At 36.2% G+C, this 19,521-nt stretch overlaps 1 protein-coding gene across 31 annotated transcripts in view; it reads right to left on the reverse strand.

The window, feature by feature from the left end:
* The window catches only part of shot (dystonin-like protein short stop), a 160,072-nt gene that overhangs the window by 64,153 nt on the left and 76,398 nt on the right, over window positions 1-19,521 (reverse strand). For 20 of the 31 annotated variants that reach the window (XR_011156657.1, XM_069037359.1, XM_069037361.1 and 17 more), the window contains exons 4-6: window positions 6,645-6,704; window positions 6,330-6,419; window positions 5,276-5,446 (exon numbers count right to left, since the gene is read on the reverse strand). Coding sequence is in view for 30 of the 31 variants with exons in the window: in XM_069037359.1 (XP_068893460.1) it covers window positions 5,276-5,446; window positions 6,330-6,419; window positions 6,645-6,704 (321 nt within the window). In the remaining variant the exon portion in view is untranslated. Of the gene's footprint in view, window positions 1-135; window positions 701-5,275; window positions 5,447-6,329; window positions 6,420-6,644; window positions 6,705-11,917; window positions 11,932-19,521 lie in introns of those variants that run through there. The other 11 variants (XM_069037365.1, XM_069037362.1, XM_069037357.1 and 8 more) reach the window with 4 other exon arrangements.

The following is a 19,521-nucleotide window of genomic DNA, read 5'->3' on the forward strand; positions in this document are numbered from 1 at the left end:
GTTGTTGTCAAAACACAATCCGAAAAATGTGAAAAAAAATCACGTTACGTCACGCTACCGTAAATATTGACTGTGTCATAAACAATTAATAACCGCAAACAAGAATGTATCTTCACGTCAAATATGGTGGCCAACCTTGACTCGTTTCGGTTGTACGGCTTCCGTCCGTTTGGCCACATCCTCCCTGCTCTGAATGCTTCTGCTGACCGCCCTTCTGGTCAAATCCTCGGCAACGCTCTTCTGCTCGCCACGCGTCAAAGTCGTCACTTTCCGAACGATTCGCGTCGTTATCCTGCGAGTACCATCCTCGGCCCTCCTGCTCGTCTTCGTCGACTCAAGCGAACTACCCAACACCTCCGTGGAAAGGTGCTTCTTGGTGTAGACCGCCTGCAGATTATCGATCTGCTGGGTGTCGGAGAAGTGCGTGACTATCGGAGGTCCCAACACCCTCGACGACGAGTCTCCGGAGGTGCCATGGACGAAGAGGCGCTTCGACCCGCCTGAATTGCCGTCTTTGACAAACCGGTACATGGACATGTTTACATCACTCTGTTCGCAGGATCAACAGGATTACTAGCACCCACGGAAAACCACACGGAACTAGATTTGGACCGCAGCGGAACAAAAAATTTGAAATTTTCACTGCTCTTCAACTTGCGAACGCGACTCTATTGACATTTGCAGGAGGCAGGTGTTACGTCAGGTGAACGTCGGTGAATACTGACGGATCGCAGTTAGCCTTGCTCGTGGAAGCGTTGCAGTGTGTGTGTTGGTGGTGGCAGGGCCGTACGCGGGCGGATTGCGGCCCCACCAAGGGTATCACTCTTGCACAAACATATTTACCAAAGTGACCTGGTTTGTTTACTTATTTGGTTAGAGAGACGGTGAGAAATGCGCAAAGATAATGAGTTGCGACAGAGCCGTAACAGGATTAATTGCTAAGCTTCCAAACAACAACAAATAGAAGAGCTTAGTTTCCCTAAAAAATTAAATATACATTGACCAGTGCTGAGTTTTGTAAATACTTAATCTTAGTTGTTTTGTGTTGTTTGGTTTAGTTTTAAGCACGTTATTTAGATTAACATTCAAAAAAATAATTGCGCCCTCTTCGAGAAAAGGTACTTTGACCATCCTCGTGGCAAGACCATCAAATTTTATCGAATCGTATCGTGTCCAAAAAAAATAAAAAAAAATTGAAACAACCCACTTGCGAGAACCTAGTTCATCCAGCCCATGCCTTCTGGTCCATGGTATCTTCGCGGTCCTCATTTAAGCTAAAATATATTTCTCTTCCATATATTTCTCTTCCTCCTTTTAACAACACAATTTTTAACTTCAGCTAACTTCAACTAAATTTTTGGTAAAAAAAATTCTGCAACTAACCCTCTGAACAGAGAAACTACAATCGTGAGAAAAAAAACGAGTAAAACAGAAAAAACCAAAAAAATATAAAAAAGAAGGACTCTCTTGTCCTAGCACCGTTCTAAAAGCTCAAAAAGTAAATAATTGTTCTCTACCTCATTTTGATTACTGACTTCTGATTACAGTCAAAGATAGAAGGTTGTTAGACGTGATTGATTCGTTGATCACCAAGACTTAGACTCCATTCTTTATAAAATAATGAATACCCCACTGTTGATAACCCTTTAATAACCGGTAATGACAAGTTGATCGGATCTGATAGGTATACCAAGCGTAACGAAATTCGCAGGCAAATAGTTCAGATCCAATAATAACCGTAATGCAAGACTAGTTCGTTCCCGGGTTGACATTAGGACCAAACAAAACCAAAAAATCCATGTAATCTCTCTGAAAACCTCATCAAAACTTGAACAACCTCGTACTCTTTAGCTACTAGAAATGACAGTCCTTGTGGTCAATTACCTAGTTGTCAACTGAAAAAATTATAGCCGACATCAATTGAAAATAACCATTTAATAACCTGTAATGGCAACCTGATTAGATCCGACATGTCTGCTTATTAGATGACGCAAGCCTCCTAACAATACTTGCAGCAAATTACTCGACAAGTGCACAACAATAGACCCAAAAGTGCACCTTGCGGACGTCACAGATGACCGACGAAGCATGTTACGGCGAAATCATCCCGTCTCAATCGACAGGAGTCCTTTATTCGTTTGTCAACTGGACTCCTGGCGTAAATCTGGGAGTACCACGGTAAAAAGAACTATAAACCGAATTCGCCTTGGTAGGCAGACCGGACGTGGTTTATTTCCATCATGTGCACCGGATTATTTCCGGTCTGTTACACCCGTTTCCGGTCTTACGGTTGGATCGGACTTATCGGTAAGTTAAGACCGAAATGAAATTTTTGTTTATCTCGGCTGGATTTCGCACGGTTGGAAACGGAAACGGTGTATAATTAGATGATGTCATTGATACACTTTTGCTCGCTTCGGAATTGTACAATTGTCTTTTTAGAAAGTGTGCTGCTGTGTTTCCGGCGCCAATAACGGCCGGCGAAAGGGAAACAGACAAATCTTACCGCAATACCGCAATACATATAACAAAAACAGAAAAAACATGACCGAATGTGAGGACAAAAATGTATAGGATATCTAGAATATTGGACATAAAATAACCTTTCCAAAATATTTCATGTGTAAATCATTTCTGTTTACAAACATCTCTACAATATCTACAAAAATGTCATTCTAAATTAAGCGAAATGTTCTCCTACATGTTCTTCACGTGTTCAGCTAATTTTATTTGCGGATTTTTTACAATATGTATTAAACTCGGTACAGGTTGCAAAGACACACTTGTCATTTGCAACAGCATTTTTATGGCATTAGTCATTTGAAATTACTTTAAAACTGTACTTATATGGAAAATATTGAACCCAAACTATGATTTTCTGGTCCCTTTGTGCCTTTATTTGGTTCAGAAATATAAAAAAAATGCTGTTGCAAATGACAAGTGTGTTTTTGCAACCTGTATCGAGTTTATGTAACTTTAGACACTTAAGTAATCAAGTGAGATTTGTCTGCCAAGAACTGCTTGTGTCAATGACGTTTGTTTTTCTGGAAATTCTGACATTTAGCAAACAGAGTCATCTATGGACCGGCATCATAAACCCACACTATGTATTCTTCTCCTCTACCTAATCATTATTCAACACCTGAACACGATTGAAAATTATTATAATTGACAACCTTTCAACTGGAAATTAGCTTTGGCAGCTCTCTACCATTGACTCCATCAACCAACCCAACGAGCACCATTGTTGCAAATGCAAACAACAACGTAAGACCAATGGTATTGTTCTGCTTTTGTAACGTTTTCGTACTGTTTATTTATTCAAATTAATAATCAACCCGTCCACTATCCATCAGTTTTGCAATTCTAATTGGCGTGATCTTTAACAATCTTTAATAACATGTTGCCCCAAGTGTTTGCTTCGAAAAGTCGAAATCTGGCCTAGATTTCTTCTGAATTTTGTATCGATAACGCATCTCTGTGGGAGTCTTGCAATGCAATTACTTTTACTGTTAAACTAGTGACTACAACTGCATGCATTTCAATCAGCGATCCCTGATCTAAAAAGTGCATCGAGTCTGACCTATAATTTCTCCACAACAAATTCAATTTGGTTAAATGGTAAATCGTGATGCATTGCCACGACTTCTGATACCCTTTGTCTATCCGATGATCTAATTACTACCCGTCCTACCCTCCCCCATTGTCATAAATAAACCACTATTTTAATTACCCCTTGACTCAATGAACCACAAACCACGAAACTTCCCCCGAATCAATGCGCAAATCCTCATTTCTCGAAATTCTTTCCTGCGACCTCTTGATTGTCACGAGTCTGAAGATAGCATACATGAGAACGGCGATTTTCCTCGTTGACTCTTGATCCGGACGAAAGATTACACCGATTGTTCCAACTCTTGACAAAGACTTAACTCTTTCCGAAACGCCCACATTTGGATCGGGTCAAAATAAATAGCATCACTATGAGATCACTATGACGTCATTTTGCGATTTATTAGTGACAGGCGCCAACCAGTTATTTATTTTATCAGGTTGGTACCGTCAATCAAGCATAACGGAATCCACAAACAATCGGTTATAATTGAGTAATAGGTTTTTTTCGGCTTAAAGGTTGGCGCCGTGTTTATCATTTTTAATTGGTGGTCTTGGTAAAAACTATTGTCCTTGCGCAATAGTTTCATCTACGGGATCAGGAAAAAATCTCCCCGATTGGCAACACTTGCACGCTCCAGTTTTTTCCGTTACACGAAGAAACGCCTAATCAACGAGCGATTACATGGACTTTTCCGCTGTTTATGTGCCAACCCTGTGACATAACTACCGGTCTTGTTCTCTTACTGTAATTAACTAATTATCATTTCGTCTGTTTCTTCTTCGCTGGAGCCGTGGCGCCAAAATCCCCCGAACAAAACTGTAATTTCGTAATACTCCTCCGTATAATTTCGCCTAAGCTAACCTACGACCCCGCCAAACACTACCAAGAAAACATGTCTTTAACACCATATGGTGAAAAATCGTGGGCAACACTCGAAACTTCTTATTTATTGCAGCTTGGAATAAGTTGAGCGACACTTCGCCAAAAACCACCTGACTTTATATGGACACGGTGACATTAATGCTATACTGCGTGGGCAAAAAAAGTCACACGTCAGATATGTAAACAGTGACGAAATATAGGTATATTTCGTATTTGTTTTTTGACGTGATGTAACCGAGCAGTGATTTATTTGGTGTTGTTTCAGAATTATTATGAGCTGTGCTCAATGTCACCGACGAACTCAATGTTTCAGATTCCAATTGGATATTTTTTATTGTGACAGTTGACAGGTCACGTAATGAAATGCCCCCGATGACGGCACGGTCATATATAAATCGTTATGATATCATTCAGGTCATAAAAATGACCGGTTTGCAGTTAATAACAATTTTACAAGAAGTCTAGAAAGTCGGCGATCGCATTCGAGCACCCAGCTCCATCTATATTCCGCGTCGAATCTCTCGAGCCGAGACGCCAACCCAGTCTGTATTAGCCAGTTCTCGTGAAATGAATTACGATTCGTTGAACAGGCAAGATGAAAGATTCTTACCTTGCGTGCCTATAACCCGGTAGCATAAAAATTAAAAAAACACGATTATATAAATGTGACCAGGGCATGCACACAGAATGCAAAATGGCGCTCGGAAAAGAACTGGCTAAGGATACAATCGTACCAACTGAAATCTAAAGAAATCGAAGCGCATAGGCGAGACTTACCTGGAAATGAAGGATGATGGTCCAAATGAGGCCTAAGGTGAGTTTGGGGTTGCCGTCTACGATGTCTTCGGAGCGGATGTTGACGAGTTTGATCTTCTTGCAATGTAGGAAGTGCAAGGCCGTATCGATGTTGTGCAGCATGTGGAAACGCATCGTTCCTCTCTCTCTTGGCTGTAAAAAAAAAACACTCCCTTCAGAATTATCATATTGTGCAAACGCCGCTCTTGATATTTGTCACTGGTTGAACTAAGCTGAGGCATGATCCCGATTTGCACAATCACAATTACAAAAAGCGTTTTTGGCGTTGCACAACTGCATTCGAGGTTCGGTCGGTACCATTCGATCAAAAAAATTGAGTAGTGCAACGCACTCTCCATTCATAAATTACACGTCATTCATTCAAATCGTGGATCATCAAGGTTTGTCCTTGGTTTGTACATGCTTTTCTTGCATGTTAATAAGGTGTAGTGGTCATAACTTCATTATGATAATGGTAGTTGAAGCGTGCCATGTTTTGTGATGTGATACTGTCGAAACTACTGTGGCGGAAAGGTGAAGGTGATACACCAACGCACTACTTTCTACGCGAAAAGTGCAAAATTTCGACAACATTTTGACTCGCAGTCAAAACAAAGTAAAACGAAACGATTTGGACAGATCATTATAATTTCTTGAAAACATCGTCGAGTCTGTATTAACCAATACGGCAAGAAGTCTTATGACGCACCGAATTATTAACTGATTAGGCTAGTTTATTGACTGTAAACTTGCGGACTAAGTGGATCGCATTTTTCAACTGCAAATGAAGTTGATATCACTGTTTGCGAAATTTTAGTAACTGGTCCAGAGAAGACGTTAGTAAGAAAACAATTACTGTCAGTCTCGAAATTGAACAATCAATATTATAAAGTGATCGAGACGAGTTGTTGACAGGCTTTCACCATCTTAGTCACCATTCATAAAAACCTCTATTGGGAAATTTATTTATTTCAAAATAGCATTAATTAATCAGTGGCACAATTGACACAAATTGTCTAGAAAACACGATACTTACAAGTTGTTCGCCAGTCAAAACTTCCAACAGAGAAATCAGATTGTGTCCACTTCGCAAGTCTTCGAATAAGTCTCGTATTTGTCGGTTGGCCTGTAAAAAAAATCATATTTATAAATCAAGTCAAAAAATTTATAAAATCCCTAACAGAAAGTTCGCACTGGAAATCGACTGACAGCTGTCACTGAGCTTGTGACATTCCAGTTAACTTCTGTAAAGGGCGTCAACACACAAAACAACAACGCATGCAGTGTATCCTACATCTAAACCAAAAAAGCATGCAAAATGGGGTGAAAAACTTTAAACAGTCCAACTTACTGATGGCGGACAACATGGAGAATTGTTGTCGGTGACGCACACGTGCAAACACGTGTAAGTCTGTAAATTTTCAAAAAAAAAAAATTGTTATTCCTGGACTAATAAAAATCGTCGACTGGAGTAGACAAAGAGCAGTCGCGGTTCATTTAACCCTATTTGCCGGAAAAGCTTGTCGTCTTTTTGCGTCAAACTTCTTTGCGCTCAGTCCGGGTAATAAACTCTCGATGTAAATTCGTGTAAACAATGGCAGACGTGGTGGCGCGAATAAAATCGAAATAGAACGCTGCGAGGCTTCATATTGATGATTAATGGCGCCATTAAAATTTCCAAGTGCTTTTTCACGACTTTATCCAATTTGAATAAGTTATGTTGATGTGACCGATTTTAGTGTCAAAATTTACCAAAAACTGCAAGATTTGACAGTTTTTCGTCAGTAAAAAGTTTAACTTGAACCCAACCGGGAGCCCAGGATTGCTCTGTTTACACTCCCACTAGAGATTAAAATTTAAAAACGCTGCAAGTAAATGTAAACAGTGTTGTTTGACTTTTGAGGAAATGCACGCTTAGATAAGTCCTAAGTTTCCCCATTTCTTTAATGGCGCCTGAATCGATCATGCCGTTGCCATAGCAACTACAATTTATTATGCTGTAAAAGAACATATTTTTATTGACATCATTCCAGTATGTATAGTTTGTTTCAATTTTAAATTTCCACTACCTGTTGAATTATGTTTGCAAAATAAAACTATTTCAAAATTGGGGATTCTTATAACTAAAGTTGGCAATATAATTATTTTATAAACATGATTCGAAAACATTAAAATTTGTTCATAAATTTATTTTGCTTTTAGAATTTGATTTTCTACCTACTTATTTGCTGCATTTTAAAAAACGTTTTCGTTCTTTACCTTTATTCTAAAATTTTGAGTTGTAAAAACGGAAATTGACAGATAACCTAACAAATACAATCTGACGCATTTTTCACCAAACAGTGTTGCCGGTTGTATTTCCAACGTAGAAGGCAGTGTTGGTGGAAATTTAAAATTGAGACAGACTTTATATCCAAGTTACACCTTCGCACATCATTGACATATTTTTATAGTTTCTTATGTTTACAAAATAAGGTGTTTATTTATTTTTTTATGTAATGCTCGGCCCACTGATCTGGTAAATATATCAGCATGTCTTTGAATGACATTATGTTTTATGTACCTATTTAATTTCCCGCTATGTGAAAATGATGTTTTAACACTTCTTTCACGCAAAAATTAAGCTACGACTCTTGAACATGACAAAAAATGCGAAAAGTGTATACAATTAGAAATTTTACAAAAGGCCCGAAACAAGTGACATTTGGTTTATGCAAGTCACTTAACTGTCATGTTAAAAGATATGTAAAAATAATACGGACAAAAAAACTTCATATTTTTTTTAGTTTTACATGAAACGAATACAATGTAATAATTACTTGCAACGAAAAACTCAATTCTAGCTATTTCAATACATTCTTTGTAAAACTCTAAGAACACCGGAGCTAAATTATTTGTAAGTATGCACATATCTACAACGTTTCACATTGCTTCGCTAATTCAATTAGGTTCTAGTTTAAAAACTGAAAATTTTAAATACTTTAAAATCCTTACAGAGCTGCAGTGTAACTAAAATAATTGAAAATGAATCTCCACCGTGTGATCATACAGTGTGATTTTGAAAGTTATGCAGATATTTTAAGCAAAGGTACTATGTACTTGTTAAAAGAAGGCAAAAGAACCCAACTTACCTTATACGGGGTGATCAAGAAGGACTGTTTAAGTTGGTAACACTGGATCGTATTTTAAATCGTATAACAGAAGTAACTTCCGGTTGTTGGTGGCTTGTCGTTGTTAATGATATACGTATATCAGATATTTGTCAAATAAACCAACAAAACATATCCAGTTGCAGTGTTATAAATAACCGAATTAAAAATTTTTCTTAATTGTACTGCCAACTTAAAAAAAAATTCAAATTTGGCGTGCAGTTTTGACGTTTGATCAAGCCAAAAAAGTCAAGTTTTTATGTCATTCGAGGTTATGTTTGATTTTTATCGTTTAAGTTTTTTCAGTTTCATACTGAGTAAGTATTTGATAAAATTTGTCAAGTGATGATAAAATAGTGCCTACAATTTATTCAGAAAACAACAAAAAAGGCTTCAACAACAAATAAAAACTCTAATTGTGAGTAAACGCATAAAATGAAGTATCAAAGAAGTTGCTCAAAATGACTGCCATCGTTTGCAATTCAAGCTTCAATACTCAATTCAGAATGCCTCTTTTGACGAATTTCCTGAGCGGCATTTTGAACTGAATTTCTTCAATGATATTTACTGGAATATCAAGTTGCTTCATATGTCCCCATACGAAAAAATCGCACAAGTTCAAATCTAGCGACCGGGAAGGCCACAAAATTGGACTAAAAATTGGACTATCACGACCTATTCTACGATTTGAAAAAGAAATGTCCATTCTTGTCCTAAGCTGCCGAGCGCAATGAGGCGGTGAACCATCGTGAAGGTATAGTCCAATTTTTACCCTTTTGAGGTGACGTCACGATTTCCTTCCTCGCTTTCTCTCTATTGAAACGACAGAAACAGAAAAAAAAAACAAAAAAAAAAGCGGCACGTTTATATTGTTTGTTACTTTGTGGTTATTTTATGCTCTTGTCAATTTGACAATTTTTAATTTCTTTCACTTATTTTATTACATTGATTAAAAACATAATCTTTCGAAGCAATTGTCAACAAATTTGATTGATCCTAGCTCAAACATACGTGAAGTTACTAGATAATGACGTCATCGCAAAAAGGTAAAAATTGGACTCTACCACATTTCTCATCGAATTGGTAGAGGAATTTCCTAGAGTAATTCGGCCAAAAACATCGTTTAAAAACTGAAGATAACCGTCTCCATTCAAACGATTTTCAAAAATCCCAACCCACACGTTAATTGAAAATTACTGCTCTTGGATATCGTGAATAATTTCTTCTTCTGAAACTAAAATGTGAACATTTATAAAAGTTCGTGCATTGGGGAGTATCCTTTGAGGAAACGTTTCACCGGAGATTTGCGGTGCTACATCTAAATGTCTACGGGCTTCGGCATATCGGTTTCGTCCAGGTTTACTGTGATTTAAATTGAGATCAAGATTGAGGTTCTTGTCAAACTGATTTAATTTTGAATTAAATGACAACTACAAAAATAGTAGTTTATTCGACGAGTTTGTGTGTAAATTGGGCCTTTTTTGGCACGCGTGGGCCATTTTAAAACGCGAGTGAAACGAGCGTTTTAAAGGCCCACGAGTGCCAAAAAAGGCCCAATTTAGACACGAACGAGTTGAATACAACGTTTTTTTGTTCGACGAGCCCCTTAATAAAGGCTCCAAATCGCTTAAAACCTTTAAAATTAGTTTGACGTTTCGTTTTGACAAGTTGTGACATTTATCAAAATCTGTTCACATAGGAGAAAATTCTCAAATTCTGACAGTGTCGAACAAAAAAGTCTATTATGTTTTTCCATCAAATTCAGTGGCTCCCAAACTTTTGCTGAAAAACTTTTAACCCCTTTTTCACGAAAAATATCAACATTTATAGAAGCCATTATTGATTCAATCGTTTTTGTAGGGTTCTATCACAGGTTAAAATATCTGGATAACTTTCACCCTGTTTGTATAGTTCAATTACACCAGAACTGCACCAATCTAAATTAATTTTTCCAGAGAGTGTATGTATGAAAGTATGTATGTACATACATACATACAGCAAAAAAAAAACGGGAAACGAAAATTTTCCTAATATAAATTTGATTCTGTCCATTTGTCAATTAATTGTCTATTTGACAATACCCTCGACAATACCTATCGAATAATTATTTTTTTTTGCAACCCACTGTACTAAATTTTTGCAGGTAGGTAACTTCATCTTGTCAACTGTTATAAAAATTATAACGAATTAAAAAAATATTTTATTTTTAAATTCACACAATACATATAGGTACAGAACCTCTCAACAAATTTGGATACAAAAGTTAGTTTGAAAAAATGTATTTTTTTTTTTTTTTCAACAGAACGTACTAAATTTTATCACCGTGAAAAATATTTTTGATGAATGAATAACACCTTTACGGAGATGATAGCATCATCGAACCTTGATATTTTATCGGTATAATAAACAAAAAACAAACTATCATCTTTAATTGAACATGATTTCAGAGATGCTATACGTCAGTTTTCTGTATTTTCATCTCACCTTGTCACTCGTTCAAATCTAAGAATTTCGTTACGCAACTGCTGCCAACCTCAAAGCTGAAAATTACCCCAACGTCCTCGACTATTTAACAACAGCCATTAACGTCACCTCCGACCGGCAATTACGGCAACGCACTGGAATCCCATATTCGACAAAAGATTTATGTTAAATACCGAGAAAATTTTTCACTTCTCGCCCATAAATCGCAATTAAAATGTTAACGTAATTAACAGACCTGAATACCTTCTGTGCTTTTAAAAATCCATAACCTATACACGGCGACTATTTGCGTGTTGGCAACACTGAGCAGTCGTACACTTAGACCGCCTAACCTGGTTCTGCATACATGGCCTCTTATGACGAAACGGCTCGACCACTCTTTCTACCGTACCTTTAATGGTATTCGTGGAGAAAGAAGTGAGATTCGTCGGTACGACCTCCCTCAACTTATCGATCTTGAGTGTTTTGTAATAGGGAAAATTGCCATAATGCGAAATTAAGTCGATTAAATTATTTCAGGGTGGGTATCGATTTGTCCTATTTACGGATGGCCTATGGGCCTTCCCTTCAATGCGGGCAACTTACACTAGCGTGCATTTCCTTGTGGAACCGATTTACCGCATTTTGTAGAGAAGGATCCTGTTAAGCATCTATTTCTATTTCTCTGATGACATTGGCCTTCGCGAGATTAACTAGAGACAAGCCGACTATTTTTAGCCGACAATACAACAAAAATGAGATCCTTGATCCGGTAAGGATCTCCTTGAACAACAGGATTTTGCCCCAATTTGTGACAATTTACAAATTAACGTGATCCGTTGAAGGCTCGGTTGAAGGTTGACTCTTGAATGTAAACAAATTGCGAAATTTTTACGATTGTCAATAATGAACGTGAAATAAATAACATTTCGATTGCCTTATTCGTAATGGCACTACTCTGGATCGCGTCGAGATAACATATTGTGATTAACATAAAATAAACAAGACATACCTTCATGTATTTCCAGTGCTGTGAAGCATGAAAATGACAAACAACAATTATTAACATGATGATGGATATTTTACATAAATTATGGGGAAGGGGACACCGATTATGTTATAAACCGACATTACCACATAATAAAATGGTGGAACAAAGAACAACAAAAAGGACAAAAAGAATAGATCATAAAAGGTTGCTTGGAAACTGTATTTTCAATAAATCAACTGGAATTTGTGTGAATTGATAAAAGTATTGGGTGATTCAAAATAGTTGTGGATAAATATGACAACTATGTACGAAAATATATGTGGCAACTCTGTAGGTAGCATAGAGTTGACATTTCTTTGACAGTTCATAGTCGCGCAATTTTGAAAATTGTCAAGTCAATGAAATGTCATACAAATGTCAACTCTACCCCACCCACACAGCTGCGTAATCAATTTACGCACATAGTTGCCACATTTATTCAGAATCATTTTGAATCACCCACTAGGGATTTAATGCAAAAAATTAAAATACAGAAAGTAAAAAAAAATCAAAACAATGTGTACACACGCGGCCACCCAAAAGTGCACGATTTTTCCTCCTTTGTAGTTTATGCTTTAAAACATGGACACACGGAAATGTCATTATTTGATCGACAGTTTCCTAAAAAAATTAAAAACTGTCATGTCAAGACGTATCATACCAATTCAAGTTGCTAGAGCCATTGCTAAATTAGAAGAGAACTGGTCTTTGGCTGCTGTAGCTGCCGAATTGCATGTCAGTAAAAGTTGTATACATATTTAAATTAAAACAACGATGGCAACAAAATAAAGTACAAAGGCTAGTGCGGGCAGGGGTACGAAGAGATTCTAATGCTCAACAAGACAATTTGGTTATTAATAAAATTTAATTTTATTTACACAGGTATTATATTTCTTAAAGACTAACTTTAGAATATTGACTTTTTTAAACAAAGCATACATTTGTCATAAAAAATTGCATTCAGCACGAACGCCACTGGACAGGTCCCGTTTCAATCTAGGGAAAAATTGAGATATCTGCGTCAGCTATCGTGCACTTTTGGGTGGCCGCGTGTGTACATATGTACTTCTAAAACATCTCTTTCTAACAGATGAAAAATTGTGCAAAATTCAAATCATCTGAAAGAACTACAATTCACTTTTTTGGAAAATTTTAAAATATCATTTTACAACAACTGATAGATATGTGATTTTCGGTAAACTTCTTATTTAAGGTCTACATTCAGTAAAGTTGTAATGAACATTTGTTTTTTTAGAGCTCATTTTTACCTTGACATTTTACACTTTTATTAATGTCACTTAAAGCATGTGCTACCTTTTATTAAACTGCCCATTCATAGATATTTTTTTTAATTTGATTCTCCCGTTATCTTTTGAGCATCTGGTTTTCAAATGAATCTGGTAAAGCTAAAGTGTTTCAAAGTTACCTTACCATTATTCAAGATACGGCAGTTTAATACTTAACAAGTGATCAATTTAAAAAGATGAAAACGGGCTCAACCAGATATTCCTGATTCACTTGTTACAAATCTAAATAGTTAGATACACGAATACAGGTAAAAATGAAATACTAAGGCCCGGTTTATTCACCTTCAAGTAACTTTATTTGAACGGTAATTACCATGGATCTACCAATAGCAGATTCTAAATCATAGCAACTACTGGCCAGATAAATTTACTTGAAGATGAAAAAACCGGGCGTAATAGCTATTTATGCACCAAGGGCGTTACAAGGATATCGTTCGACGAGCGTAATCATTCGGTGATGCCGTGGTGCATACAAGATTTTATTTTTCACTATACGTGTTCTTCAAAAAAAAAAAATGGCATCTTTGCAATTTTGAATTGATGAGGGCGTTATGAATTCATTACGCCCGCTTATTCTTATTACGCCCTATATTATTCCCCGGTTGTTATGGACATGTTTACGTATTTCGTATCCTAGGAGTTATCATGCAATTATACTAAAGTGAAAAATAAAACTCTTTTGTTCTTGCTTTTACAACGAAAAAAATTCCAAATCATAAATAACGAAACATTTTATAAAACCAGTTCAAATCAAGTCAAATGCACAGAAAACGATAATATTATTGATAAACAAGAATGTAATTATAAAACAAAGAGTGATTTCACAGACATTTAAGAGACGTTGGGCAAGGAAAAAAAATCTGTGGACAACAGAGTAAAAAGTGTTTTTCAAAATCTTTAACCCACAAAAACACACTGAAGAATTTAAATAATTATAAAACTGAAACAGTTATAATAAAATCCGATGATCAATTGAACGTTCCGTCAATCCGCGTTTCGGACACAGTCATAAAAACATTTAATGTAAATTGTCCTTTCAACACCATCCGGACTAAAAAAAAAACACTTAAACATCTCGAATAACCGTTTACAAAGTGTTGAAACCTCACCATCAACAACTCCCGATCGAACTAAATAACCTAGTTCATATACAACACCGTTGCGAAATTGTTCATGAATTCCCACAGGTACGTTAAACATATTAGACATTAAAATAAGCATAACGTGCAAGAGAAAGTAAAATGTGACCCGTTAACATTTTCTTCGGTGCATGATTATAACTTAATCGAGGGACTCGGTTCCGTAGTTGTAGTGCATCAAACCGTGGTAATGACCTGTAACGGGCTAATAACAGTCAGTTCCGCTGAGATGGCACATGAGTTAAAGTGGGATTAGACAATCGAACTGGTTTTGATTACGAAAAGAGTTCGATCTCTGGCGCCTAGCCAACGAGGGATACGAGTATAACGGCGTCTCCTCCTCGTCTGGGTCAGCGGATAAATGGGGCAGAAGAGTCTAGACTGGCACCTCCGCCATTTTTTATCTCTTCTAGACTAATGAAGTCTGTACACTCAAGATTTTATTATTCATCATTAAAAATTTTAAATTACGGTAAAAAGTATATATGTATTTTTTTCTAGGTATAATTGATTCAAAAAATTGGTATTCACGCACAGTTATCTATGAGTGAAGTGGGTCATTTTCTTACCTATATTTTTTTTACATTGTTTGTAAGATTGAAACTATAGAAACAATACATAACAGTGTGTGAAATGCGATTTCATACACTTAACCTTTTCTGTATTTCACTTCACGCACTGTTTTCTACAGGGATATTATAAATTATTGTAGTCGAAGCAGGCCATGCCCATGTTATGAAATTTTTGGTGATTTCATGTGAACTGGTGCTGTCACTGTCATTTTTTAAGTGAAAAGTGCGGTGATGCGGATTTTAATTTATTTTTTTTAAATCAACGATTGAATCCAAAAATACTGAGTTGTTTTGCAACCAATTCTAAAAATATTTAGTTGTTTTGCACCCAATTTAACTCCTGTGTGTGAACTTATTCATCATTTTTTGTATGGAGCGGTAACCATAAATTGTACATTCAGTTTTTACGCCTACTTGGACTACAATCATTTATAATATTAATAACCCTGTTTTAGTTACGTAGCAACATAGTCAGTGCGTTGATACTTCAGATTTCCTACAAAAATTTGAATTTTACACAAAAAACATTCACTACACGCACTTAATATAAGAATTACTACATATTACATATTGTCATATTAATGAAAAAATCAAATTAACCGACCTCCATCATTTAATGATTTTTATGAATTATAATGAAATAAATGAAATTTGCAACATGACACGTGCGTAAAATTTACATTTAAGTGAAATCCAGCACACTACCAACAAATTTTCGTTTATGAAATAAGGATAAATCCAATTTTGATGCAACATATTTTCCTTTTTTTCTCGGAAATTTTCTTATCAAAGGGTAGATATAGTTTTTTTATGCCATTACAATCAGAAAAAAAATTCTAACAGAATCAATTAATAGTACATAAGTATATATATTATGTTATGAGGAGCAAAAATGGAGTTTTATGTGCTGGTAGTTTGGCTGCGGAACGCAGTGAGGCAGACAAACCAGCCAAAGCACATAAAACCATTTTGCTCCGAATAAAAATTAAATAACCTGTAAAACAGAGAAAAAATATTGACACTAGTATACCCGAAAAAACAAAAAAATATGGTGTTAGCATAATATACAAAGCGTCTCTAAAAGAACGTATACCAAGAGTCCTGTGGAATTCGAATAAATTTTTGATTTTTGCCGCTCTATAGCACATGGTGGTATCAAGTAGAAAATAGTATATTATTTAACGAGTTCCTGTGTAAATTGGGCTGTTTATAGCATGAGTGGTTTTTACTTCAAAACATAAAAGATTCATCGTTGAATCTTGCTTTCCTAATGGTGTTTTCAATAACAGACAATGGACATAGGTACTATCCATTTACTAAACTCCCGCCCTGTCAAAGTGTTTGCAAGTTGCCGCATTGCCGTTCTGAGGGTAGTAATTTTCACTTTAACGTTGGCGCAAAAATTTGAAACTTCAAATTTGAAGTTAACTTTAATAAATTCGTATTCTTTCATTCAAAGAATTACTTACACGAAATGACTGAACAAGAAAAAGATATGAAACATAAAAGAATACTGTTAACGACCAGAGAGGAGCACGGTATTGTTAATTATTGTTTGGAAAGAAGAGAATTAACTCCATTAACATAACCAAACTTTTCTTGTTGAGGTTTTTATAACTAGATTTTGTGTACAGGCAACTGAAACTGTATGTACACTCCAAAAAAAAAGTCAAAAATTTGACACTGACAGTGCTGCGGGAGTTTAATAAACGGATAGTACACCGCTATTGATTGTTTGGCCGAGTTTCCGTAAAAATTTAAATTGAAACAGGCAACCAAAAATACAAAGCATCTGAACGTCTGAACGCCAAGTCAATTTGTATATATGTACATACATATGTACATTCAAAATCTCAAAGGCTTCTTTGATCTAAATAATTGTTGATTGCACAGTAGAAAAACTGAAGAAAATCACAAGCCAAACAATTACGACGTCGAACTCACAAGTGACGCGCTAAGATTTCATAATTTTACATTTGACTGTTGACATCTGCTTTGACGGCTTGAACGACCCGACACAATAAAATTATAGAACCGCACAATTCCACAGGACTCTTGATATGCGTTCTTTTAGAGACACTTTGTATAAATAAAAACTACCTCCTATAGAAGCAGTGAATACAAAAAAGATAAGGGCTTCTCCAGAAGAAAAATTTAAAAAACTAAGAATAAATGTCAGTAAAAACAAAAAAATCTGAAAAAGATAAAAAGAAGATGGGAAATGGGAAGGAAAAAGTTATTGAATATTAACTAATGAAGGGAGAAGAAAGAAGATCAAAGGCAGTATCAGTAGTGGACCGAAATTAAAATGGTGATATCTTCAAAAATGAGTAGAACAAAATTAAATTTCTGTGATCACTGAACTCCATTCAACTCGCCTTTAATTGCCGTCCTTGCATTTTAATTAACTCCTAGTTTTCCTTCTTATTGTTTCTGGCATACAATAAAATCGACCTGACTCACCGTTCGTAACGAGATGGTAATTATTATTGCAAGAAGGTTCGATACGTGATGTTGGCTCTCTTAAATTGCACTGCTGTGCGAAAACTGCACCTGAATCGTTAATCGTCACGTATAATTTCAGTTTCAGCTTTGTAATCCCGAACACGTATATTCGGTGTCTGGTGTTGTATTCGTGTCGCATATTATCGCGATTATTCTTCCATAAAGGTACCGTAGATGGTAATATGTGTTTCTCGAGTGATTCAATACTCGTTCTTTGATCTTGGTAATGATTCATGGTCTGACGAGGGGCTTTCTATCGCCTACAGATTCGAATTTACCATATCGAAATTTATTAATCATCTCTATGATAATTCACAGTTTTCCTTTTTGTTTCGTTCGGTTTGGTAAGACCACCCTCGGAATTTGTATGATTGTTTCGTCACCAGGTCGAAATGGAGAGGATGGAACGTTTTCGTCATGGCTATTATTCATAATCGCACTTTCTAGACATCAACACGTTACGTAATGAAACGAAATGGGTGAGATAAACTGGACTTGGATAGATAATAATAATTTACATGTCTTTTAGACATCTAGATGAGCGAACATCAAAAAATGCTTTGTCCTTTTGAGTTCAATTTTCTTGAAACATTTTGTCAAAGTTTTTTACAGTAGTCAACTAAAGCATTTTTTAATTCTTATTCCAGTACTACGAGTACATTCAAAAGTCAGAATCACGAAGCAATGCGTGTACGTCATTACATATCCATGACGCCACGACATTACTACGTTTATCTGCGTAATCAACGCGAATATTTGGCATCTTCGAATGTTTTGAAACTTGCAGGGATCGTAAAAAACACAGGCAAAAGTTATCTCTGAAAAGAATTGTTTCATTAGATGTAGGAAAGCAATGAAACGAGGATCTCAAAAGGAACGTAAACACTAAACAACAGCGACGACTTCTTCTAACCTCACAATTTGCTTTAATCGTTTTATCGATCAAGAACATGATGTAGATTGACTAAAAACTGGTTCCTCGACATGCCAATCCTTAGGGATAAAAATTACCAACAATTAAACGATAGAATTCGCAGTTTTACAGTTGGTACTGCAAAACCTTCATCAATAACGTATAGTTCTCCCAGAGCTGCAGCGATTTTATGGCAGGGCAATAGTAATTATTACGCCTGTTGAGACGCCGATAAGCGACATAAACAGACCCCTGTCAATTATCATTTTCGTTCTATACCTGTCAGTTTACAGGGTAGTAAAGTTCTCCCAGAGCTGCAGCGGTTTTATGGCAGGGTACCATTGTATAAACGTTAACAACACCGACAATAGGTTTAAACCGCAAGTACAACCCCTAATCGTAAATTCGTCCAAGTACTACCCTGTAAACTGACAGGTATAGAACGAAAATGATGATTGACAGGGGTCTGTTTATGTCGCGTATCGGCATCTCAACAGGCGTAATAATTACTATTGCCCTGCCATAAAACCGCTGCAGCTCTGGGAGAACTATACTTGGACGAATTTTAGATTAGGGGCTGTAGTTGCGGTTTAAACCTATTGTCGGTGTTGTTAACGTTTATACAATGGTACCCTGCCATAAAATCGCTGCAGCTCTGGGAGAACTATACACGCATTGCTTCGTGATTCTGACTTTTTTTTTATACAAAAATCATCAAGGTTTAAAAGTTCCTTGAGGTGAATGAAGTATTTCTGAAATCAATTTTTTTTGTATTGAAACAGAAGAGTAAATTTATGAATTCTCTTGCATACAGTTTTTCTTTCTTTCTTCGTTACATCAACATTTTTCCTTAGGTGGCAGTATAAAATAAGGTGGCAGATACATTTAAAAGCATTGCAGATGAAATGAAAATAGACGTTTTGTATCTACCAGCGCGAATTGAAGCATCATCAATCGCTAATCGCGAATGATGCGTAGTGTGTACTACTGCTTGTCGCAACGTAAATTGTACAAATTGGCACACCACGAATCGTAGTCTTTACGATCCGTTCGAAACTGAACAAAAACAACTATTACGACACCGGCCAATACAGACACAAATAAGACAAAACAAAATGGGAACCAGCTGTTACAGTGGCACATCCAAATA

Source organism: Tenebrio molitor, chromosome 2 (genome assembly GCF_963966145.1).
Source record: "Tenebrio molitor chromosome 2, icTenMoli1.1, whole genome shotgun sequence".
NCBI lineage: Eukaryota > Metazoa > Arthropoda > Insecta > Coleoptera > Tenebrionidae > Tenebrio > Tenebrio molitor.